The sequence below is a fragment of the Gobio gobio genome (genome assembly GCF_949357685.1).
Source record: "Gobio gobio genome assembly, chromosome: 25".
NCBI lineage: Eukaryota > Metazoa > Chordata > Actinopteri > Cypriniformes > Gobionidae > Gobio > Gobio gobio.
This window is the reverse complement of record NC_137121.1, coordinates 40983410-41008681: the sequence shown is the minus strand read 5'-3', so window position 1 is coordinate 41008681 and position 25272 is coordinate 40983410. Positions and strand designations below refer to the sequence as shown.

At 48.5% G+C, this 25272-nt stretch overlaps 1 protein-coding gene across 5 annotated transcripts in view; it reads right to left on the bottom strand.

Annotated features, from left to right (window-relative positions):
• LOC307121369 (scavenger receptor cysteine-rich domain-containing protein DMBT1-like) overlaps positions 1-25272 on the bottom strand; it is a 125526-nt gene that overhangs the window by 11649 nt on the left and 88605 nt on the right. For all 5 annotated transcript variants that reach the window (XM_079808925.1, XM_079808926.1, XM_079808928.1 and 2 more), the window contains one exon: positions 12841-13146. In XM_079808925.1, the coding sequence (XP_079665051.1) occupies positions 12841-13146 (306 nt within the window). The remainder of the gene's footprint in view (positions 1-12840; positions 13147-25272) is intronic.

Sequence of the window (25272 nt, the reverse complement as noted above, 5' to 3'; positions counted from 1 at the left end):
CATGAAGACTCACAACAAAACAACATCCCTCAGGGCTTTTAGTTCAAAAGTGTGCAGATGAGGAGAAATATTGATAGATTCTCAAATGTCTGTGTCAAATTTCTATACAAAGAAGTGTTTTTATTTCAATCTGTTGTGTTTTCAGTTCATACTGGCAGCCGGAGGGCGCTCCATGCACATGTAGTCCATATATAGACGGTTTCAACGGCAACAACATAAACAAACATTACTGCGCATGCACGCTTTTGTGGCCCAAACTTAACTTCCGGTAGACGTCCGCAAAGAATCAACAGCAACAGAGGCTGCATTATCTTTCTTATGCGCAATCATCTTTCATTTAAATTGGGAAACATTATCTTAATTTACATGTTTTTATTGTTTCAGCATGTTTATTATAAATAATCTCCCATTTCTGTCTGTAATATAGAGTGGGGGAAACGCCCCCTTGAAGGGTTAGTTCACCCAAAAATTTTAATTCATACATTAATTACTCACCCTCATGTCGACCCCAACCCGTAAGACCGTAGAGAAGAAGAAAAATATCTTAATTTGTGTTCCAAAGATGAACGAAGGTCTTACAGGTTTGGAACGACATGAGGGAGACTAATAATGACAGAATTAAATTGTTTGGGTGAACTAACCCTTTAAGGACCGTGTAATGCCGTTTTCTGTACAGTGTCTTATATAAATGCTTGCACGCTCGCCTTCAATCATGCAATGCATCGGAATAACATGTTTCTTTGTTTCATAATATAAGACTAATGTTGGAAAAGTTAACTTGTAGATAAAGTTCTCTATCTGAGATTGATTGTACATGAATGCATCACAAAAAATCCCATGCTCTATGGGCAATGCCATTAATAGAGGACAAAGCGAAAGTTGTTTTGCACTCTGTGATAAAGGCACATTTAAATATTTTGCAGGAAACATAAATGCGATCAGTTATCCAGATGGCGACCACTTGATGTGAACAAATGTAAACTCGCCGTGTCCGGATTGACTGATGATCACAGTGCTCGCATGTTAATGCCAAGTGTAAACGCAGCCAGAATAATCACCTCTAGAGTAGATTATTTCTGATAACAAGCAAAATAAATAACAAGTAAATTACATTAGACATACAGTCTAAATGACATTAGACGCTGCTCTCGTATGACTGGATATTTATGAAGCATTTAAGGCTTTTTGGTGAGTCGCACACACTGTTTTTGCGCTGGTGTCATATTCTTTCTGCTTGATCGTTAATATTTATATCATGTTATCCAAGAATAATACGTCAAAAATGTGTTTTCTCCTGAGTAGTGCGCCATACTATCCCCTTGCCAGACCGATAAACAAACACAGACCGGAAGTTAACTTCGGGCCAGGCGTGTAACCGTGGCAACGCGCGTGCATCCGATGAAACCGTCTATCGCACGCATTGAAGAAGATACCATGTGACATTGACATAAACAGCTTCCAGAAATCGCTCTAACATGCAGATAGACTCGTTTCAAGATAATAAACACACAATCGCAATAATATATGGCTTATCTGTGTTATTTACACTAGTGTTGCAACAATACAGTTAGTCCACGGTTCAATACATACCTCGGTTTTTAACCATGGTTTTTGGTTCGGTTCGGTTCTGATGGCTTGTCACATCAGTTTTTTGCTATTCTATTCTTAGGCGACAGGAACAGTAAGAGATTAAGGAGAAAAAAGACTATTTTTATTGCATTACTCTTTCTTTATTTTACTTAAAAGAATTTAAAAACCTTACTTAAACTTAAAACTTTACTTTAAAAAAAAAAACCTTGTACACATTCCTAGTGTATTGTATAATATAAAATAAATATATATAAAGATTTACACTGGCAGCTCAGAACTGTACAGCAGCATTTAAGTATGAAATTGAATTAATAAATTTAAAAATAAAACACTACATAGACTTCACTATAAAATATACATTGATTCTTATTAAATCTACTGTATTAACGTTAGTTCTCTTACGAGAGGTTCTCTCGTATTGCGTAAGTTCCTTACGCTACGGGAAAGTATTCTTTCTTCGAGATTTCTGAAAAACCCAAAATTATCCTTAATTTTGTAACATTGTCAACGCAGTGCGGCAGCCTGGCAGACCATAGCAGGCTATTCCAGCGTGCTATTGGCTGCTCTGCTGGCAACTGCAGCAGCCTATCGGTGAGCCCGCGTGACGTGGCGACCAATGAGGGCGCTTCGCGCCCACCTGGCTTCATTTGCCTACAGGTGGGGCGTGGCCACGTGTATATAAGCAGGGCTCACGGGCTGCATATTCGATTTTCTTTTCTTCAGCGAAGCCCTTCGCATCGCTGGATCTGGAACCCGCCGCCGTTGAACGTGCAGACGAGCAAGCAGAGGACAGCGCCTGAAGAAGCCGGCAGCATCGCGCCACCTTCAGCCATCCGTGCCTGCTCTGCTATCCGGCAGCATTATATCCTTTTATTGCTCAGTGTTGTCGCCGCTGCGTCACACTTTCACAAAAAGAGCCGAGCGTTTTTCTAAAAATGTCTCGTTCCACCTGCGGCTCGTGTCACGCGCAGCTCAGTTCCGGGGACCGCCATGTGATCTGCGCTCTCTGCCTGGGCCGTGATCACGCCGCCGCCGCACTTCTCGCCGGCGGATGCCCGGAGTGCGAAGAACTAACGATGTCGACCCTGCGGGCTCGACTCGATCAGTTCGAAGATGACATCCCTCCAGTCTCTGCTAAGCCGCGCAGGAAAAAGCGCCGCTCGCAGCGGACTCCGGAGTTTGCCGAGAGAAGCTCGCCGGAACCCTTCCCGCCCGCTTCACTCTCGCCTTCCCCGCCCCCACCCCAGGCCGCCATTTCTGTTGCCGCCTCTGGGGATGAGGCGGATGCGGCCGCGGAACGCGCCGACAGCTGCTCCATCATGGCTTCCGACAGCGAGGAATGGTCTTCCGCGACCTCTTCAGTCCGAGCCTCCGGACGCTCTCGAGCGGGTGAGGACGCCGAACTGTTGCGCCTTCTCACCCGGGCTGTCGAGCAGCTAGGCCTCGAATGGGCCCCGCCTAAGGTGGCAGCGCCGAATCGGCTCGACGGATGCTTCCTGAACAGTCGCCGCCGTGCGCCCACCGCCAGGACTGCACCCTTTCTGCCAGAGCTTCACGAGGAGCTCGCGAAGTCCTGGAACGCGCCATTCTCCGCAAGGGTCTCGTCTCAGGCTTCTTCGACGCTCTCACAAGTTGACGGCGCGGCTGAGAAAGGCTACAACGCTATCCCTCCGGTGGAAGAGGCGGTCGCAGCGCACCTTTGCCCGCCTTCTGGTTGGCGCTCAAAGGCTGCCCTCCCGTCTAAGGCCTGCAGAGTGACGTCATCGCTGATCGGCCGCGCTTTCGCTGCCTCCGGTCAAGCTGCGTCTGCTCTGCACTCTATGGCCGTGCTGCAAATCCTCCAAGCCAATCTCCTCCGTGATCTGGACGAGAGGAGCTGTGACGCTGAGCTGATCACGGATTTGCGAAGCGCGACGGATCTCTCCCTCGGCGCTACCAAGACCGCAGCACAGGCCCTCGGACGCTCTATGGCCTCCCTCACGGTAGCTGAGCGCCACCTCTGGCTCACGCTCGCGGACATGCGAGAAACAGAGCGCGCGGCCTTCTTAAACGCCCCGCTCTCTCCATCTGGGCTCTTCGGACCAGCGGTCAAGGGGATCGTCGACCGTTTCTCCGAAGTACAGAAGACGACGCAGGCCATGAACCTCTTCCTGCCTCGACGCCCAGGCGCCAGCAGTAGCTCCGTTGCTCGCCGTCCTCGCGACCAGCCAGCACCGAGCTCCGCGCAGTGCCCGGCGCGGCCCCCTTCGTCTCAGCGAAGACCGAGCGGCCGCCCCAGATCGCGCTCTTCCAGCCACGGTAGGCCGCCTCCCCCTCGGGGCCCCCGGCCTAGGATCGTGCTGAAGTCCGAGCCTCCAAAGCCCTCCTAGCCAGAGGCAAGAAACGACGGTTAAGTCCCGCTGCGGCCGGACCACCGTCAAAACTCTTTTTCCTGTCAGCCCCCACCACTGTGGCTGCTGCAGAGGAATTTCACGCAGCCAACGAGCCGGCAAAAACGCCCTCTCGCCTGTCAACGACCGCCGTTTTTACGGCGAACCAGAGAAATCACAAAAGTTGCATTATTTCTGGTTGCACGGCTCACGCCGTATGTGTTTCAAATGCAGTAAATGTGCCCACTTTTCTGTGTTCACCCCTGCACATAAGCACTATAAACCCCGTGTCCCCCACTCACATGAAGCGGCCTCCGGCCGCTCGAGTGCTAGAGTTAGGTCACGTGTCCGCTTGTCTGCGTCCACGCCTAGCCACCACACGCGCTGTCACACAGCCACTCTTAACCGGTCATGTTCCACGCGTAAGAGTTGTGCCCGCTCAAACGCGCTCACACATTTTCGCGAACATTATGCCTCAGGTGCTACGCGCCGCGCCACACACCATTTGTTTTCCGCCCAAGGTGGCCGAAGCGATGAGTGTAGGGCCACACACAAGACATTCCCCGCTCAAAGCGGTAGAGACACAGTGTGTAAGGCGGCCAGCCACCGAAAGCGAGCGGCTGGCCCACAGCACAGAGAGCGCGCGCACCGCGCCCGCCCCTCTTATACGGGCCGTCAAACCCGCGAAACGCGGCGTTTCGAGCCCAGAGGCCGTTCTGTCCCGTTTGGCACACGCGAAAGCGTGGGAAGCCATTCCAGGTGTATCAGAATGGGTGCTGAGAACAGTGAAGCACGGCTACACTCTGCAGTTCGCTCGCCGCCCTCCGCGCTTCTGTGCGCGTATAGAGACGAGAGTGAGCGAAGAAGTAGCACATCTACTTCGAGCGGAGATAGCCACGCTGCTGTGCAAAGGGGCTATAGAACCGGTTCCCCATTCTATGAGCGAGTCAGGCTTTTACAGCCGATATTTTCTCGTGCCAAAAAGGGACGGGTCGCTCAGACCGATTCTGGATCTGAGGCGTCTGAACAAAGCTCTTTTGAGGAGATCGTTCAAGATGCTTACGACCAAGCAGATCCTCGCGCATATTCGCCCGAGAGACTGGCTAATTTCCCTAGATTTGAAAGACGCATATTTTCAAATCAAGATAACGCCGCGTCACAGGCCATTCTTACGATTCGCCTTCGACGGCCAGGCTTATCAATACACCGTCCTTCCGTTCGGCCTGTCACTAGCACCCCGTACATTTACGAAGTGCATGGACGCGGCCCTCGCTCCCCTGAGAAACCGGGGGATGCGAATATTGAACTACTTGGACGACTGGCTCATCCTGGCGCAGTCAGAGGCCGAGCTCCTCGCCCACAGGGCAATGCTGCTCAGCCATTTGGACAGCCTGGGGCTCACGGTCAACTGGACCAAGAGCTCATTAGTGCCCACGCAATCAACCTCATTTCTGGGTTTGAATCTGGACACTGTGGCTATGTCTGCCCGCCTGTCACCACAACGCACGCGCCAAGTTCGGCGCATGGCTGCGTACTTCCGGCCGGGCAAAATCGCACCTCTCAAGCTTTTTCAGAGGATGCTGGGACGTATGGCCTCAGCTGCAGCTGTGCTCCAGCTGGGCTTAATGCGCATGCGCCCGCTGCAACGCTGGTTAAACGCCCGAGTGCCTCACAGAGCCTGGGCTGCCGGAGGTTTCAGGATCAGAGTGACTCAGGGCTGTGTTGCAGCCCTAGAGCCCTGGTTAGTAGCCGACTGGTACCAGCGGGGAGTGACAATGGGAGCCATCTCACACCGCAAAGTCATCTCGACGGACGCCTCCACCTCGGGTTGGGGCGCCGTTTTCGAGGGCAGACCGGCCTCGGGCCTCTGGTCGAGCGGAGAAAAACTCCTACACATAAACTGTTTGGAGATGATAGCGGTAGAGAACGCGCTCAAGCAGTTTCTCCCGTTTATACGGGGACACCATGTGTTGGTCCGGTCGGACAATACCACGGTGGTGTCCTACGTGAACCGGCAGGGCGGTGTCAGGTCCAGGTGTCTGGGCAATCTGACGGAACGCCTGCTCGTGTGGGCACACAGCTCGCTGCGCTCGCTGAGAGCGGCGCACGTTCCGGGCCACCTCAACGTGGGCCCGGACAAGCTGTCCAGGGGCCTCATTCTCCCAGGAGAATGGTCCCTGCACCCCCAGACAGTCCAGCTGGTATGGCGCCTATTCGGCAGAGCGGAGCTCGACCTCTTTGCAACAAAAGAGAACGCCCGCTGCTCGACGTTCTTGTCCAAAAGCGAGGATGCGCTGTCCCAACTTTGGCCCAGCCTCCCGCTGTATGCTTTCCCGCCGATTTCCCTATTGACCCAGGTTATAGCGAAAATCAGGGAAACGCGCCGCCCGGTGCTCCTTATAGCGCCGTGCTGGGAGAACCAGATTTGGTACCCAGAGCTGGTGAAGCTGTCGCACTCACCCCCCTGGCCAGTTCCGCTGAGAGCAGACCTCCTCTCTCAAGCAGGAGGGTCAGTTTGGCATCCCCATCCAGAGCGATGGTCTCTGCATGTATGGGTGACCAACGGATACCCGTTGACCTGCCCGAAGGGGTTATGAACACGATCTCACACTCTAGAGCCCCCTCGACGAGGCGGTTATATAGTTCTAAGTGGTCGGTGTTCACTGAGTGGTGTGCTTCCAAGGGATTGGAACCGCAGCAATGTGGGGTCCAGCGGGTGCTCTCCTTCCTCCAGGAGCTCTTGGAACTGGGCAGGTCCCCTTCCACGCTCAAAGTGTATGTAGCGGCTATAGCAGCGTTCGCCCAGACGACGCTAGGCAGCACGCTAGGAAGGAACGAGCTCATCATCCGTTTCCTCAGAGGAGCTAGACGGATGAATCCCCCGCGGCTCCCATCGGTTCCTATTTGGGATCTGGCCTTGGTCCTAGAGGCCATGAAGGCTCATCCCTTTGAACCGCTCGAGACGGTGGAACCAAGGTTCCTTTCGCTAAAAACCGCGTTCCTGATAGCTCTGGCTTCAGTGAAACGCGTGGGGGATCTACACGCGCTCTCAGTGAGCCCGACGTGTATGGAGTTCGGTCCTAATGACTCTAAGGTCATTCTCAGACCGAGGCATGGTTATGTCCCCAAAGCGATCGGCACTCCTTTCAGGGCGCAGATTATCTCCCTCTCGGCTCTGCCAGCATCCGACGAGGGGGACGGTGGCAATATCCTCTGCCCTGTCAGGGCATTGAGGGTTTATGTCACACGCTCCGCCGCCTTCAGGCGTTCTGAGCAGCTATTTGTTTCGTTTGGAGGGCGCGCTAAAGGTCTCGCCTCCTCGAAACAGACCCTGTCCAGGTGGATAGTGGACGCGATTGCAACTGCATACGCTTCCAAACACCTGCAGTGCCCGCTAGGTGTCAGAGCACACTCCACCAGAGGCATGGCCTCTTCGTGGGCTTGGGCCAGAGGGATTTCCATCCACGATATTTGCGTGGCGGCAGGCTGGGCCTCCCCGTCTACGTTCGTGAGATTTTACAATCTGGAAGTTCCTGCCTTACAGGCGAAAGTGTTATCAGTTCAATAAGGCTGTTGGTTCTGCCCGGTGATTCTGCGCAGACATAGCTCACATACTGGTAGTAAGTTCGGTACAAGGCTTATGTAAATTTGAAGGAGACCGGCGGTACCGTTCCCTCATTTACGAAAAGAGCTGTTGTGAGTTTGAAGGTGACCGGCGGTGCCGTTACCTCACTCATATGACAAGATATTGTGAATATGAAGGCGACCGGCCTTGCCGTTCCCTCATTCATGAGACAAGGTGTGGTGAATTTGAAGGCGACCGGCAGGTGCCGTTCCCTCATTCATAAGGCAGGGTGTTGTAACCACCCGTTGTAACCACCCGTCAGTTCAAACGAAGTGTCCGTATATGTGGTGGCCCGTTTCCTTTACCGGCCACCCTGCCCGAGCAGTGTTATGGTCCCCGGTTCCCTGGGATACATATGCTGTATGCGAGGCGCGCACGGCGTTGACAATATGTTCCCGTAGCGTAAGGAACTTACGCAATACGAGAGAACCTCTCGTAAGAGAACGATACTCGGTTACTTAACGTAACCTCGGTTCTCTCTAGAAGAGGGAACGAGTATTGCGTTCCTTGCCGTGCGCCCCGCGGGCTTTTACGCTTCAGAACTACGAAAACCGAATATGCAGCCCGTGAGCCCTGCTTATATACACGTGGCCACGCCCCACCTGTAGGCAAATGAAGCCAGGTGGGCGCGAAGCGCCCTCATTGGTCGCCACGTCACGCGGGCTCACCGATAGGCTGCTGCAGTTGCCAGCAGAGCAGCCAATAGCACGCTGGAATAGCCTGCTATGGTCTGCCAGGCTGCCGCACTGCGTTGACAATGTTACAAAATTAAGGATAATTTTGGGTTTTTCAGAAATCTCGAAGACAGAATACTTTCCCGTAGCGTAAGGAACTTACGCAATACTCGTTCCCTCTTCTAGAGAGAACCGAGGTTACGTTAAGTAACCGAGTATCGTTTTTCAGTCAAGAGCAGTGAGTGATTTTCTTTGTCATTTGTTGTTGTATTAAGATTAAAGGGATAGTAAAATTCTGTCATCGAGAAATGAATTCAGGTTTGGAACAATATTAGAGTGAGTAGATAATTACATAATTTTAGAAGTGAACTGTCCCTTTAAGGACAGCGTGTTCACTAGGCTGCCTGCTGTCAATTTAAGTCCTGCGTGCATCTAATATACAGACACACACCGATTTTACTTTCACTTTAGACATAACCGACTGTGTTTATGTTAACCTTGTGTGTATTTGACAGTATTAGCGCAGTAAGACTACTTAGTTAAGTAATCACGTGTTTAACAGACATTTCGTGCGCGCGCTCGGAAAAGCGCATGTTAAAACCGCGCACGCGAATGAGCCGCCAAGGCTTTAAAACGCATGCAAATAATGAACTTTCTTGATTGTGAATAACTATAGTGTTCCGTGAGTATAACTCTACTACTAACGTGTGATGTGAATGTTTGTCGCGTTGTTCATTATTGGGATGGAGGCAAATGATAGAATTTGTAGAAAAATAATTAATTCAATGCAAAACCGAAAAAAACGCAATTCACAAGCGCGTATTGAACCGTGAATGCCGTACTGAACGGTTCAATATTATAGTGAGAATTGTGGCATCCCTAATTTATACCATGTTGGGTGTTTTCATAATAGATTATATTTATAATGCAATGCTATTCGAGCTTTTATAATTATGCAGAATATTGTAAAATAATATATTTTCTGTCTGATGAAGCCAAATGAGATCACAAAGTTATTTAAAACATTTGACTTTTCGATATAAAATAAGTTTGGAGTAAAAACATGGTTTTAATCTCATGAATTGTTGTGTTTTAATAAATTGGTGTAATAAATCATAAATTATGGTTTAATAAATCACAAATTGTTGTGGCAGATAATATAGATTGTTTTAAGCAAAAACTCACTTCATTTTGATTTTCCCCCCAGAATTTTTAATTTATTATTTAATTTTAATATTTAATTTTAAATATTTGGACTGGAAACAAGAAAAAATACCAAATAAGAAGAGCATTTTTGCAGTGTAGTCAAATCTTTTGATCACTTATAATATAATAGGCCTTTGCTGACTACATTCCAAATAAAATAAACTACAAAAAAATATATTTCCTTTGCTCTATTGCTCTCTGTCACATAGGCCTACCTGAAGCTCATTAATTATGCAGGCTATTATGTTCTTTTGCATTATTCATTAGCTATCACGCCTCCTCGCATATTGGCTGTGTGAAGGGAAACTGTCTTACAAATTGTAAATGAATATATTGTTTTATGTGAATGAGTAGGCACAATGATTCTCACATCAGTTTAAAGAAAAAAATCTATGCAAATACACGCTGGAGTCAAAAGCCTTGGGAACACATATCTATTGTGTGTTTTGAGGCCTTAATTTTAAAACAACTTTTTTAGTTTTAAAAAAAAAACGTGCAGAAACATTTTTCTCTCAATACAAGCATGTACATACATGTTGCTCACATATTATGGTAGCCCAGTTTGTGCTGAAACAGTGTAATTACACTTTTGCCATTAATGTGTTTATAAGCAACTGAAAAAAACACAAATGTAAGAGCATGTCAAAACTTCTAAAGGGCCCCAAAACAGCTCAGACTCCAGAGGGTTAAAAGCAGGGCTCTGAACCGGTTCAAGGAACGAAAACGAAAACGGGAAACGAACGAAATTTTTCGAGGAACAAAAACGGAAACGAAATCAAAATCAATTTGAATCGTTCTAAACAGAAACGTTAATTTGAAATGACCATTAACCGGTTAATAACGTTATTTTATCGTTCTCTTTAATATTTTAATTTGGCAGTGACCAATCATGAAATGAGTAGTACAGCATGTGACGTTGACGGATCAAGCGTGAGTGAATGCCCGCGCACCAGTCATCTATGAATCTACTGGTAACGCAAGTCAGTGAAGAGCGCGCATTTTCATGCCTCAAGTACATTTCTTTCCCCGCTGAGGTCTACAATGAATGTGCAGGTATTGGAGGACATTCTTTTCGAATGTTTAAATAAGCAGTACGGACTTTAAGCTCAAATAGTCTGATTTAGGCTTATTTAGTTTATGGATTTTGTTTAAGCCTGTCCAAGTAGGCTACTAGCATCTATCAAACATTTTTCCTATAGTCTTTCAGATTGCCAATACAGGACAGGTCAATGTTTTCTATATAGACGGTTGATGCTTCGTATTAAATGGTATGTTATTTGCATTAAATGATCAAGCTTTATTAGCTGACTGAATTTGATTATGTGATGCTGTGTTGCGCAGTGTTTGCTATGAAATTACCAGTTGACGGTGCATTAAAAGAGCAATGGTTATCCAGTTTATTTATTCTTTATTCATGCATTTTTTAAAACAAGTCGTGTTGAAAAAAAGTTATGTACAAAGAATGTTATCACTCTTCTGAAAATAATTAGGCATAAGAGGCCACTTTAGATTGTCTAACGCTCCATTAAAACAGGTCCGCTGTTTATGCCTTGTAATTAATGCATGTATTTCTGGTTTTAAAAATGTTATTAAATAAATATTCAAGTTTAATTACCATGTGTTATATTATTATTGAGTGAAAATAAGTCTATTTATACATATTTGTTTAAAGTATAGGCTTCATTAAAATAACGTTATTAACCGGTATTTTTTCATATCAAACCGTTTTCGGAACAGAAATGTTTATTGAGGAACGCAAAAACGGAAACGCTATAATATCGATTCTGCTCGGAGTGAACCGATTGATAATTTTTTCCGTTTTTAAGCCCTGGTTAAAAGACTGAGCTTGGCCTGGTGATAGCCAGACAAAAGATCACCACCAGATTACCTGTCTGTGGTTTTGCACTAGTTTGTGTGTGGCCTATTACAGAAAGAGAGAGATGATTATAGTCTATTACAGGAACAGAATGGATTTCTTCATTTTCATGGTCTTTCCCAGACTGAAAATGATATTCAAAAATGTTTTTTTATTCTCTAAACCAATCGCCTTCAACATGCTGAGAAAGTCATTCGCAAAGATGCCAAGCATTAATTAATTTACCCCCAATGGAATCAACTGGGCAAAAGTTACAAAGTTATAAATTTAACTAAATGTACTCATAGCCTTTGATCGACTGTTCCTAAGTTCATCCCTGGTATGGCTACTCAAATGTACTCAACAGTGTAATGTGCATGCCATTGGTGAGCTTGACCCCGTAATTGAGGCATAAATGTTTGAAAAAATAAAATTGTTGTGCAATTGAACAAAAAGATGATAAGTGAAATACTGTAATGATACACTGGTTCTTTCAAGTAGATCATGGTATTTAAAACAAGAAACACTGTTGTATTGCTAATGAGAGAATACACCGAACAGGCATAATATAATGACCACATTCCTAAAATTGTGTTGGTCCCCATTTTGCTGCCAAAACAGCTCTGACCCATTGAGGCATGGACTCCACTAGACCCCTGAAGGTGTGCTGTGGTATCTGGCACCTATATGTTAGAGGCAGATCATTTAAGTCCTGTAAGTTGCGAGGTAGGGCCTCCGTGGATCGGACTTGTTTGTTCAGTACATCCCACAGATGCTCCACTGGATTGAAATCTGGGGAATTTGGAGCCCATGTCAACGCATCAAACTTGTTGATGTGCTCCTCAAACTATTCCTAACCCACTCTTGCTTTGTGGCAGGGTGCATTATCTGCTGAAAGAGCCACAGCCACCAGGGAATACCGTTTCCATTAAAGGGTGTACATGGTCTGCAACAATGCTTAGGTAGGTGGTGCGTGTCAAATTAACATCCACATGGATGGCTGGACCCAAGGTTTCCCAGCAGAACATTGCCCAAAGCATCACACTGCCTCCACCGGCTTGCCTTCTTCCCATAGTGCACCGGGTGCCATGTGTGTTCCCCAGGTAAGCCACACACAAGCACCCGGCCATCCATGTGATGGAAAATAAAACGTGATTTATCAGACCAGGCCACCTTCTGCCATAGCTCTGTTTTCCAATTCTGATGCTCACGTGCCCGGTGTTGGCGCTTTCGTCGGTGGACAGGGGTCAGCATGGGCACCCTGACTGGTCTGGGGCTATGCCGCCCCATGCGCAACAAACTGCGATGCACTATGTATTCGGACACCTTTCTATCAAAACCAGTATTAACTTCTTGAGCAATTTGAGCTCCAGTAGTTCGTCTTTTTGATCGGACCACACGGGCCAGCCTTCGCTCCTGTTATTCACTTCAACTGTCAGAGCATTTCAGAATGTTATGCCTGATCGGTATACTGTACAACATCCCAAGTATACATAAGTTGTATAAATGTGTTTGACTCACCTTGGCAGACGACTCCCGCATCTTCACCGTGCCAACAGTTATGTGATCCCCATGCATTTGATGAACAGTTTGTCAGTGTAGATTCATTCCCACGGCACTGGACATCATCCAACCATATTTGTCCAGAACCTTGTCCAAAATAAGCATAACTCTTTGCCTCTATAACACTCCCACAGCCTAGTTCTCGACACACCACTGCCGCGTCTTCAGAATCCCACAGATCATCACACACTGTTCCCCATATTCCATTATGGAGAATCTCCACTCTTCCAGAACAGAGGTTGGGTCCATTCACCAACTTGACAGCTATTAGTCACAAAACAATATAAAGAGAGAACAACAGATTACAGGGTTTTTCCTGCATTGAAAATTTTTTGGCGGTCCCCAGGACAATTTTTTGGCCCGCCAAAGCCTTTTTTGATGAGTTATTGTGATTTATGAGTGTAGAATAGATGACTGCTGCACTTGTGATACGGCCGTGTTAACTGAGTGACAGAGAGAACGAGCAGAGAGCTCCTCCCCCGTGCACGCTCTCTCTGTCTGTCGATGTCTTCTCATATTTCACATATTGGCTCATATTTCACATATTAGTCAAAATAGAAAGGTCGGAAGACCGAATCCATGTTGCACGTGCCGCATTCGGAATTTTTTCCTTGAATTACCACTGGGTGTGAACTGCGCTAAAAAAACATTGACTCTTCTCTGACCAGCTGACATAAACCATAGTTTCAATAAACGGGAAAACATTATATTCAGTAATGAAGTGTTTTCTGTATTGACAAATCTTTTGCGATGTTCTAAAAGACAGGATTCGCACACAACGCGTCTGCTAATGTCCGATTCGCGAACCAATGACTCCTTTGAATCGAATCATTTTAGTGACTGGTTAGAACAACTGATCCGTCCAACACTGAACGAACGAATCAGTTTATTCATTTACTCAGAATGCCTCTGAAAAGAGAACACAAGTGTGCTTACCCAATTTAGCAAGAGTGGATAGTAAGAATTAGTTTAATCATCCACAGTCATTCAGCTTATTTATTTTGACAATGTGTAGTGAAATATAATTTAGTGTAGACTGGAGGTAGACCAGAACAAAGTTGTTAGCTAGCTGATAATTTTACTAAATTGTATATGGTAGAAAATTAGGCTATTTGTTAATTTTTTTATGCTACTTTTTAATATTGATTTGATTATACCAAAACAATTATCAGTGAATATTGTAAAAAATGAGGATCAAAAGAAACAAACATCAAGGTAGAGATCATACATAATATCAGATGTCAAAATAAGAGAAGCAAAAATTACAAACGGTTTCTTTGCATTTATTTTAAATTTATTATCAGTATTGCGCTCACAGATCACGTAGGTAGAGTACTTTTTTACTGTGTGTGTGGATGACCATGTCTGTCAGACACCACCGAAGACCATTTTTGACCCAGGAAAAACCCTGAGATTATTAGATTTTTTTGTTGGTTATTTATTTAATTATTTATTCATTGTTTTTTGAATAGATAACACAGTGGTACTAATAGTGTTTCATCCTTCTCAGCATCATTGATAATAACATTTGACTATTTACATTACTCTCATGTACTCATGTTATGAAATGACAATAAAAAAATCCTTGAATCCTTTCCAGAGACCTTGGTATTGTTGTATATTATCACTATGTGATTTTCGAATTTGCATTAGAGGTCATTTAGCTGATGCTATTTATTAACAAATAATCTTTAATTTATTAGTTTGATAAAAAATAAGGTTATTCGCTTCGAGTGAGAAGCAACCGACCAACAGGGAGAACAACTACTGTGTGAGTACTGTATCAATTTTCTCATTTGATCTGTAGTTCAGCTGTTATTTAGAACATTGACTGTGTGGTGTAGTGGGCTTTGTGTTTGTAGTCGCGTTTGTTAGCGTGCTGACCACGTGATCTCGCACAAGTAAAGAGTTTACGCTAGGCGTAGCCAGCTGTATTCAATAACGACACTTAAAGTGAGTATAAATTGAGTGGTACTCCGCGGCAGCCCTTGTGTGAAGACCGAAGAGTGTAAAGACCATTCGACTCTACTCTGCACGACTCCACTCAAGCAAGGACACCGACAAGGCACTTGAGTATAGCTTTCACTTCTCTCTGTCACTTTTGTGTTTAGCTTGTTTTTTTTCCATCTATTTTTCTGACCCGTATTTGCTAGGTGCTTCCAAATCTCTACTATTACTACTAACACCCATGAATCACGCTCTGTACATTCAAGACGACGTAATCCTAATAATCTGCGTTGTTTACCTATTTCCTCTGCTACATTAATGTCCATTCCAATTGGTCTCTGGAATTGCCAGTCTGCTGTAAACAAAGCAGACTTTATTTAATCTGTCTCCACTCATTCACATCTCAGTCTCATGGCCCTAACTGAAACCTGGATCAAACCAGAGGATACTGCCACTCCTGCGGCCCTCTCTACTTATTTCAGTTCCCTTTCGTTCAGTCACTACAACGTAACGTTAGTGACTAACGAATGGGGGTTTCGCTCTGAAGCCTATCAACTTCGAGTTTTGAGAAAACGCCCAATGGCGTGCCAATGCCATGGGGCATGCGGAATTTGCATACGTAGCTCCGCCTCACTGCGTGAGTATATAAGGAAGTACGAGGCAATATCGCATTATGTTTCTGCTTTCGGAGCCAAGAGTACCTACCTCTTCACTCCTACAGCCTTCTGAGACTCTGTCAGCTTCTTCGAGACGAGCAGCTTTCCAGTCGGTGTTGGTGTGACGGCGCGTTCCAGTGATCGCATACTTCCTGCCTGCTGATCTGTGCAGTGGTCTGCATCCAGCTGGTGTGTGTTTCCCTGGGCGCTTCGGCATCGGCTGCAAAGTTTCCTCTCATAAAAGAGCTTGCACGTGACACGTCCTTTTCAGGATGTTTCGTCCGTGCACTTCTGGGTACGGTAGATCGCTTTTTTCTTTTGACGGGCACGAGCGCTGTGTGACGTGTTTGGGCTTTCAGCACGCTCAGGCAGCGCTCGTGGATGATTCATGTTCCCTCTGCGGGAACCTGGCCATCTCAGTGCTTCGATCAAGACTCCGTGAGTTCCGTGCTGATGCCGGAACGAGAGTCCCCTCTGCCACCCCCCAATCTGCGGTCTCCTCTGGAGGCGGCACTTTGGCTGGTGACCAGGGTGATCTGAGGGTGACGGTGTGGAACAAAGCTCCGACGCTAGTTCCTCGGCCCACACCCCCCTCTCAGGCACTTGACCCGGTCCGCGCTCAAGCGTCTACATCGGGGCCGGCTCCTGCTGTCCCGACTGTGGCGTTTGGCGCGGCGGAAGAGGAAGTGATGTCTATCGCCGCATCACAAGGTGGGCTGGAGTCATCTGAGGATGATGATTCGGCTGTGCTGCCACCTTCGGGTGCGCCAGCATTGCCCGAGTCGGACCCAGAGTTGACAGCCATGCTATCTCGGGCCGCCGCAGCGCTTGGACTGGAGTGGAACCCTGGAAGGCCTCTTCCGCCTTCACCTCTCTTGATGGAGCTGCGGCTCATGGGTACACTGGGGTCCCCCCAGTCGAACGTTCTGTTGCGATGCAACTGTGTCCTCAGAGCGCTTCGTCCTGGCGTGGTGACCCAAAGCACCCCTCCAAAGCCTGTAGGTTTTCGTCATCCCTGGTGGCGAGGTCCTATAGAGCTCCCTGGGTCAGGTGATGTCCACAAATGTGGTCCAGGAGAGACACCTATGGCTCACCCTGTCTGATATGCGCGACGCTGAGCGAACACGTTTCCTCAACGGCCCCATATCGCAGGATGGGCTATTCGGCGGAGCGGTCGAGAGCTTCGCCCAACAGTTCTCGGCCGCTCAGAAGCAGACTGAGGCTATAAAATACATCCTGCCCCGGCGGTCAGCTGCTGCCTCCACCCCACCGCCAGCGCAGGTGCCTCAGCCTGCTCGCCGCCGAGGACGCCCTCCCGCGGCTTCCTCCGCCTCTGCGCCACCCAAGCAGCAGCCTCCACCCGGGCCGCGCAGAGGCAGCCGCAGGAAGGCGTCCCAGTCCGCTCCAGCCCCGCAGCCCGCGAAGAAACGCCAGGCTAAGCGGCGCTCCTGATGCGGACGGCTCAGGGATGGGCAGTTCTTTCCAGGAGACGGCGGCAGGGCCGCTCCTTCCCCCGGTGGAGGGCCGGGGGAGAATCTTTTGTTCAGCTGCTGGCCCCCGGGTCAGCAGCACCCTAATGTGGTTAAAGAAAGAACTGACAACCCCATCCCTGAGCCCCCAGAGATCGGTGACGGCAGTGCGCGCCACCCTCGGGTCTCGTCACTCTCGTCCCTCTCTGTCGCCAGCCCCCTGGCAGAGCAGACCCCAGTGGAACGCGAGTCCTTCCCTGGTCTCCTCTGTCAGGGCGCAGCCGTTAACCGTGCTCTGACCCGGGGACGCCCAACAGCCTCCCCTGTCCGCGCCGGTAACGCTGCCTCGCTGCCCCACCCAGGGTACGTCTGTCGTCCGTATGACCCCGTTGGTGCAGTCTCTGGAAGCCTGGCTTCAGCTTCCGGGGCTGTCCCGCTGGGTTGCCCGGACCATCAGGCTCGGCTACGCGATTCAGTTCGCGCAGGCTCCTCCCCGTTACAGGGGAGTCCGCTATACCATGACCGGGGCCCATGCCCCCGTCATGCGTGCGGAGATTGCCACTCTACTGGCGAAGGGTGCGATCGAGCCTGTCCCTCCAGCCGAAATGAGGTCGGGGTTCTACAGCCCCTACTTCATTGTACCCAAGAAAACCGGTGGGTTACGGCCAATCCTGGACCTTCGCATCTTGAACCGATCCCTTCACCGGCTTCCGTTCAAGATGTTGACTGCGAAACGCCTTTTCGAATGCGTTCGTCCGTACGATTGGTTTGCAGCGATCGACCTGAAGGACGCCTACTTCCATGTCTCCATCCTTCCTCGACACAGACCGTTCCTACGGTTTGCTTTCGAGGGGCGGGCATACCAGTACGCAGTTCTCCCATTCGGGTTATCTCTGTCCCCTCGCGTCTTCACGAAGATCGCCGAGGCAGCCCTTGCGCCCCTTTGGCAGCACGGGGTCCGCATTCTGAACTACCTCGACGACTGGCTCATACTAGGCCACTCTCGAGAGCAGGTTTGCGGACACAGAGATCTGGTTCTCCACCACTTAACCCGTCTGGGCCTTCGGGTCAACTGGGAGAAGAGCAAACTTTGCCCCGTGCAGAGGATCTCTTTTCTCGGTATGGAGATCGACTCGGTCGCCATGTACGCGCAGCTTTCGAGCGAGCGCGCGCAGTCTCTGCTGACTTGCCTCCGACAAATCGAGAGCAAGAATGCGGTTCCACTGAAACTATTTCAGAGGCTCCTGGGGCATATGGCATCTGCAGCCGCGGTAACGCCGCTCGGATTGCTTCATATGAGACCGCTTCAGCACTGGCTTCGCGATCGAGTCCCGAGATGGGCATGGCAGTCTGGCACGCTCCGGGTCCAAGTCACTCGGGCCTGCTTACAGACACTCACCCCGTGGTCGAACCTCAGCTTTCTACGGGCCGGTGTGCCCTTAGAACGAGTTTCCAGGCATGTTGTCGTATCGACGGATGCCTCTGCCACGGGCTGGGGTGCCATGTGCAATGGACAAGCAGCCGCGGGCTCCTGGACAGGACCCCAGCGCCTCCTGCATGTCAATTGCCTCGAGTTGCTGGCAGTACGGTTCGCCCTGCACCTCTTCCGAGCGTTGCTGAAGGGCCAACATGTGCTTGTCCGGACAGACAACACGGCCGTAGTAGCGTACATCAACCACCAGGGCGGTCTACGCTCCCGCCGCATGTCTCAACTCGCCCACCATCTCATCCTATGGAGTCAGAAGCGCCTGAGGTCCCTTCGTGCTGTCCATATTCCGGGAGTCCTGAACCACGCAGCCGACGAGCTCTCGCGGTTTCAGCCTCTCCCGGGAGAATGGAGACTCCATCCCCGGACGGTTCAGCTGATTTGGGAACAGTTCGGCGACGCACAGGTAGACCTGTTTGCCTCCCACGACTCTTCCCACTGCAGCCTGTATTATTCCCTGACCGAGGGCACGCTCGGCACGGATGCACTGGCGCACAGCTGGCCGCGGGGCCTACGCAAATATGCGTTCCCCCCAGTGAGCCTACTCGCACAGCTCCTGTGCAAGATCAGGGAGGACAAGGAGCAGGTCCTTTTGGTCGCCCCGTACTGGCACGGCCGGACCTGGTTCCCCGAACTCATTCTCCTTGCGACAGCCCCTCCCTGGCCTATTCCTCTGAGACCGGACCTCCTTACTCAGAGACGGGGCACCCATTGGCACCCGCGTCCCGACCTTTGGAACCTCCACGTGTGGCTCCTAGACGGGACCCGGCAGGTTTGAGTGGCCTACCACCTACGGTGGTCGCCACCATCACTTCCGCTAGGGCAGAGTCCACTCGGCATGCCTATGCGTTGAAGTGGAACCTCTTCGTCACCTGGTGCTCTTCCCGCCAAGAAGACCCCTGGAAATGCCCGATCGGGTCCGTGCTTGAGTTTCTCCAAGAGGGGCTGGAGCGAAGGCTGTCTCCCTCCACCCTCAAGGTATATGTGGCCGCAATATCTGCCCACCACGATCTCTTGGAGAAAAAAAAGGTAAGTCAGCACGACCTGGTCATCAGGTTCCTGAGGGGAGCTAGGAGACTGAATCCTCCTCGCTCTCCTCTCGTACCCTCTTGGGACCTCGCAGTAGTGTTAACTGCTCTGCAGAGAACTCCCTTTGAGCCCTTGCGGTCGGTTGATATTAAGTTTCTGTCTATGAAGACGGCTCTGCTGACCGCATTGGCCTCAGTCAAGAGGGTCGGGGACCTGCAGGCATTTTCGGTTGACGAAGCGTGCCTGGAATTCGGGCCGGCTAACTCTCACGTGATCCTGAGACCCCGGCTTGGATATGTGCCCAAGGTTCCCACCACTCCGTTTAAGGACCAGGTGGTGAACCTGCAAGCGCTGCCTTTGGAGGAGGCAGACCCAGCCTTGGCATTGCTCTGTCCAGTACGCGCCCTTCGCGCCTACGTAGACATGACGCAGTGTTTCCGGACCTCAGACCAGCTCTTTGTCTGTTATGGTGGAGAGCGGAAGGGAAGTGCTCTCTCAAAGCAAAGGCTGTCTCACTGGATAGTGGACACCATTGCTTTGGCTTACCAGCAGCAAGGCCGACCATGTCCCCTTGGTGTGAGGGCACACTCCACCCGGAGTGTGGCTTCCTCTTGGGCTCTAGCGCATGGCGCCTCGCTAGCAGACATCTGCAGAGCTGCAGGCTGGGCGACACCCAACACATTCGCCAGATTCTACAATCTCCGAGTGGAGCCAGTGTCCGACTATGTACTCGCCCCCCCCCGAGGGGCCGGTATGGGCCAGGCTCAGGTGTCTTCGCTTGCTCGCCACTCCACTCCACGGACTGGATACGTGCGATATTTTCCTCAGGTGAGCTCCCCGAGAGCCCTGAGCTCCTCCAGCACTGTCGACGCCGACATCAGTTCAGTCTGCCCTTTCGAGCCCAGACCCTCATGTCCGGCCAGGTGCCCCATGTGCATGGTTCCCTCCGGCGACCCCCACATGTGTATTTCACCGTAAGTCTCCGCAGTGAGCGGGTTTCTTCCCTTGGCGTGTCCCCGCCACCCCTAGGATTAAAAATCCACCTTCGGCTGGTACCCTAGAGATCTTCCATATGCAACCCTCTCCGGGTTATATGTGTCTCTTAAGTCCTCCCCACGGGTAGGCATCTTGGCATTCCCTCACTGGGATATGCTTCCCAGTGTACCTTGGTATTCCTGTGTTAAGTGGGAGTCCTTCGTCCATACTAGTCTTACGACAGGGTACTCACACTTACGCAGGGCACTGGAAGACAGCTGAGTGGCGGGATTATATTGGGACCCCCATTCGTTAGTCACTAACGTTACGTTGTAGTGACTGAACGAAAGGGAACGTCTCGGTTACGGATGTAACCCTCGTTCCCTGAGGAGGGAACGGAGACGTAACGTCCCCTTGCCACTTCGAGCTGTACTACCTGGAACGCAGGAGTTCAGTCTTGGCTCCTCAAGCAGGTAACATAATGCGATATTGCCTCGTACTTCCTTATATACTCACGCAGTGAGGCGGAGCTACGTATGCAAATTCCGCATGCCCCATGGCATTGGCACGCCATTGGGCGTTTTCTCAAAACTCGAAGTTGATAGGCTTCTAAGCGAAACCCCCATTCGTTAGTCACTAACGTTACGTCTCCGTTCCCTCCTCAGGGAACGAGGGTTACATCCGTAACCGAGACGTTTTTCATACATCCCTCGCCCGATTGGGTGGGGTGAAGGTACTGGTTTGCTCATCTCAAATGATTGGAAATTCGAGCCCATTCCTTCTCTATCGTCCAACAGTTCATTGGAATCACACTCAATCACTATCACTCACCCTTTTAAAATCCATGTTGTAGTTATTTATCACCCTCCAGGTCAACTAGGTAACTTCTTGGAGGAGTTGGATATGTTTCTCTCTCACTTCCCTGAGGATGGCACTCTTCTGGTACTGCTTGGTGACTTCAACATTCACCTTGATAAACCCCAGGCTGCAGACTATCCCACTCTTCTGACCTCATTTGACCTAAAGCGAGTATCTACTACAGTTACTCACAAATCAGGTAACCATCAAAAACCTTATCTACACACGCTACTGCTCCACAGACAACACTTTAGTTACTCCATTGCACACCTTAGACCCCTTTCTCAACACTCTTAACCTCATACTGACTCCTGACACAACACACACTCCTCCCCAGATCACCTTTGGGCGTAATCTACGCTCGCTCTCTACCTCTCGTCTATCCACTATGGTTTCATCCTCACTCCCTCCACCTGCTCAGTTCTCAGCACTAGACACTAACAGTGCCACTGACACTCTTTGCTCCACTCTAACATCTTGCTTAGACAACTTCTGTCCCGTTTCATCCAGGCCAGCCCGGACCACTCCCTCTGCTCCCTGGCTGTCTGATGTTCTCCACAAACATCGCTCTGGACTCCGGGCCGCAGAGAGGAAATGTGGCAAAACTAAAAACTCTACTGACCTTACCCTTAATCAGTCTCTTCTCGCGTTTTCTCTGCGAATGTCTCCACTGCTAAGACTACATATCACAACAAAATCAACAATTCCTCTGACTCTCGTGCACTTTTCAAAACATTCTCTTCTCTCCTTTGTCCTCCTCCTCCTCCTTCATCAGCTCTTACAGCTGATGACTTTGCATCATTCTTCACAAACAAAACCTCCTCCATCAGCAGCCAATTCTCCACACCACAAACCGACACGCACATCTCAACAACCATCACACACACACACACACGCTACCCTCTTTCTCTCTGCTCTCTGAAGCTGAAGTTTCCAAACTCATCCTTTCCAACCACCCCACTACCAATCCGCTTGATCCTATCCCCACACACCTCCTTCAGGCCATTTCTTCTTCAGTTACTCCTGCACTCACTCACATTGTCAACACCTCTCTTCACAACGGGACCTTCCCCACAGCATTTAAGCAGACTCGGGTAACCCCACTGCCTAAGAAACCCTCTCTGAACCCAGCACTTTTAGAAAACTACCGACCGGTATCCCTTCTGCATTTTATTGCAAAGACACTTGAGCGAGTTGTGTTCAACCAGCTCGCTATGTTTCTTGAACAGAACAACCTCATGGACAACAACCAATCCGGCTTCAAAAGCGGCCACTCAACTGAGACTGCTCTGCTCTCGGTTACGGAGGCACTGAGACAGGCAAGAGCAGCTTCCAAATCCACAGTTCTTATCTTACTGGATTTGTCTGCTGCTTTTGACACAGTTAACCACCAGATCCTCCTGTCAAATCTCATGAAGATGGGCATCTCAGGAACTGCTCTCCAGTGGTTCAAGTCTTACCTCTCAGGTAGGTCCTTCAGGGTGTCATGGAGAGGTGAAGTGTCTAAGTCACATCATCTAGCTACTGGAGTTCCCCAGGGCTCAGTGCTTGGACCACTTCTCTTCTCCATCTACATGTCATCAATAGGATCTGTCTTTCAGAAACATGGCTTTTCCTATCACTGCTATGCTGAAGACACTCAACTCTACTTCTCATTTCAACCAGATGATCCTACGTTTGGTGTTCGTATTGCTGCCTGCCTAACAGACATTTCTGCCTGGATGAAGGAACATCACCTGCAACTTAACCTTGCAAAGACAGAACTGCTTGTGGTCTCAGCCAACCCAGCATTTCACCACAATCTCTCCATTCAGCTAGGTTCATCAACCATTACTCCGTCCAGGACAGCCAGGAACCTTGGATTTGTGATTGATGGTCACCTAAAATTTACTGACCACATTACTGCAACAACCCGGTCCTACAGATTTGCATTACACAACATTTGGAGGATTAGACTCTTCCTATCAGAGCAGGCCACACAAATCCTGGTCCAAGCTCTTGTTCTCTCCAGACTGGACTACTGTAATGCTCTTCTAGCGGGCCTTCAAGCATGCACTATCAAACCCTTGCAACTGATCCAGAATGCTGTGGCAAGGGTGGTCTTTAATGAGCCGAAGAGAGCGCACGTCACCCTCTCTTCATCAGTCTGCACTGGCTACTAATAGCCGCTTGCATCAAATTCAAGGCACTGGTGCTCGCCTACAAAGCAACCACTGGCTCTGCACCAATATACCTAAACTCGCTTGTTTAGACTTACACACCCTCCAGGAGCTTGCGTTCTGTAAATGAACAACGCCTTGTGGTGCCATCCCAAAGAGGCATGAAATCACTCTCACGTACCTTTTCCTGGACCGGTCCCAACTGGTGGAATGACCTGCCTATCTCAATTCGAGCAGCCGAGTCTGTAGCCATTTTCAAGAAACATCTAAAAACACATTTTCCAGCAGCACCTGACCAATCAAGAATAGCATGTATCACTCTATTCACTTTCTGTTTGTCTATTTAAGAAAAAGAAAAGTCCTATGTGTTCTGTTCTAGATTAATTGAGACTTGTTACAGCACTTGCATTTTGTTGCCCTTGACTGTCCTAGTTGCTTCTATTGCACTCATTTGTAAGTCACTTTGGATAAAAGCGTCTGCTGAATGACTAAATGTATTAGATTCAGAGAAACAGCAATTTATCTTTTCATAAGATCACATAACTCTGCCATAGCCACAGCCAACTTAATCACTTGTATTGTATGCCTCTTATGCACTTTATTCCTTTATAATGTATGGTATTAATTTAGTAGTTGTGTTGATTTACTCTTGTTTATCTTTCTGTTAACCCTTAATCGCCCCTCAAGTAGGGTTTACGTTGGAGTCCCTTGGGGTCAGATAGACCCCAAACTTTTACAGAGCGATTGCATAAGGAAATATAATTTTTTTACATGGAAAACTATATATCATTTTTTTTATTTACTTCTCAACTATACATTTATGCTGTGTTTTTGTGGGTATTTGGTAGTTTTTTACCTATTTACTGCACAAATACGTAACTATGTCATAAATTGGTACTTTAAAAATAATTTTTTTATGAAAAAATCACTTGAATGATGATCTTAAATAAATATAAATAGTTTTTAGACATTGCTCTATGTGTTAGGGATAGAATACCGCCATCTGTAGGTTTGTGGAAAAACTTTAGGAATTATAGTTAAAGAGAAAGAGAGTGCAATGACCACATTATCCAATAGAGGTCCATAGGGAAGTTATGCAAAAGTTAAGCTGCCTTTCATCTTTCTTTTATTTGCCCTTTTCCCTCTCTTTCTCATGATTGTTCCATGTTGCATTTGTGCTCTAGTATTTGTCCTTCATTTATGTATGGAATTTTTTCAGATTTATGCCAGTTTTGTTGATTTTATTTGCCAGTTTCTATAAAAAGGCTCTCTGTTGCAGTCACACACATGTGTGTGTTTGTGTGTGTGTGTGTGTGTGCGTGTGTGTATGAGACAGAAAGTTCGTTCCACTTTGTGTTTATGCTCTAGGACCAGATCTTGATATAAATGTAGACATTTTCAGATTTATACTGGATTTAGTTGATTTTTTTTACAAACAAAGTGAAAAAAAAAGCATTTTTTACATTTTCCCATTCATTGCCAAAATCCAAGAAAATGCTCCAGACACCTGTGTTTGTGTTTGTGTGTGTGTGCGTGTGAGTGAACATGCTTGTTCCATATTGCATTTGTGCTCTAGTATTAGTACTTCATTTATGAATGAAAATCGTTCAGATTTATGCCAGTTTTGTTGATTTTATTTGCCAGTTTCTATAAAAATGCTCTCTGTTGCAGTCACACACATGTGTGTGTTTGTGTGTGTGTGTGTGCGTGTGTGTATGAGACAGAAAGTTCGTTCTACTTTGTGTTTATGCTCTAGGACCAGACCTTGATATAAATGTGGATGTTTTCAGATTTATACTGGATTTAGTAAA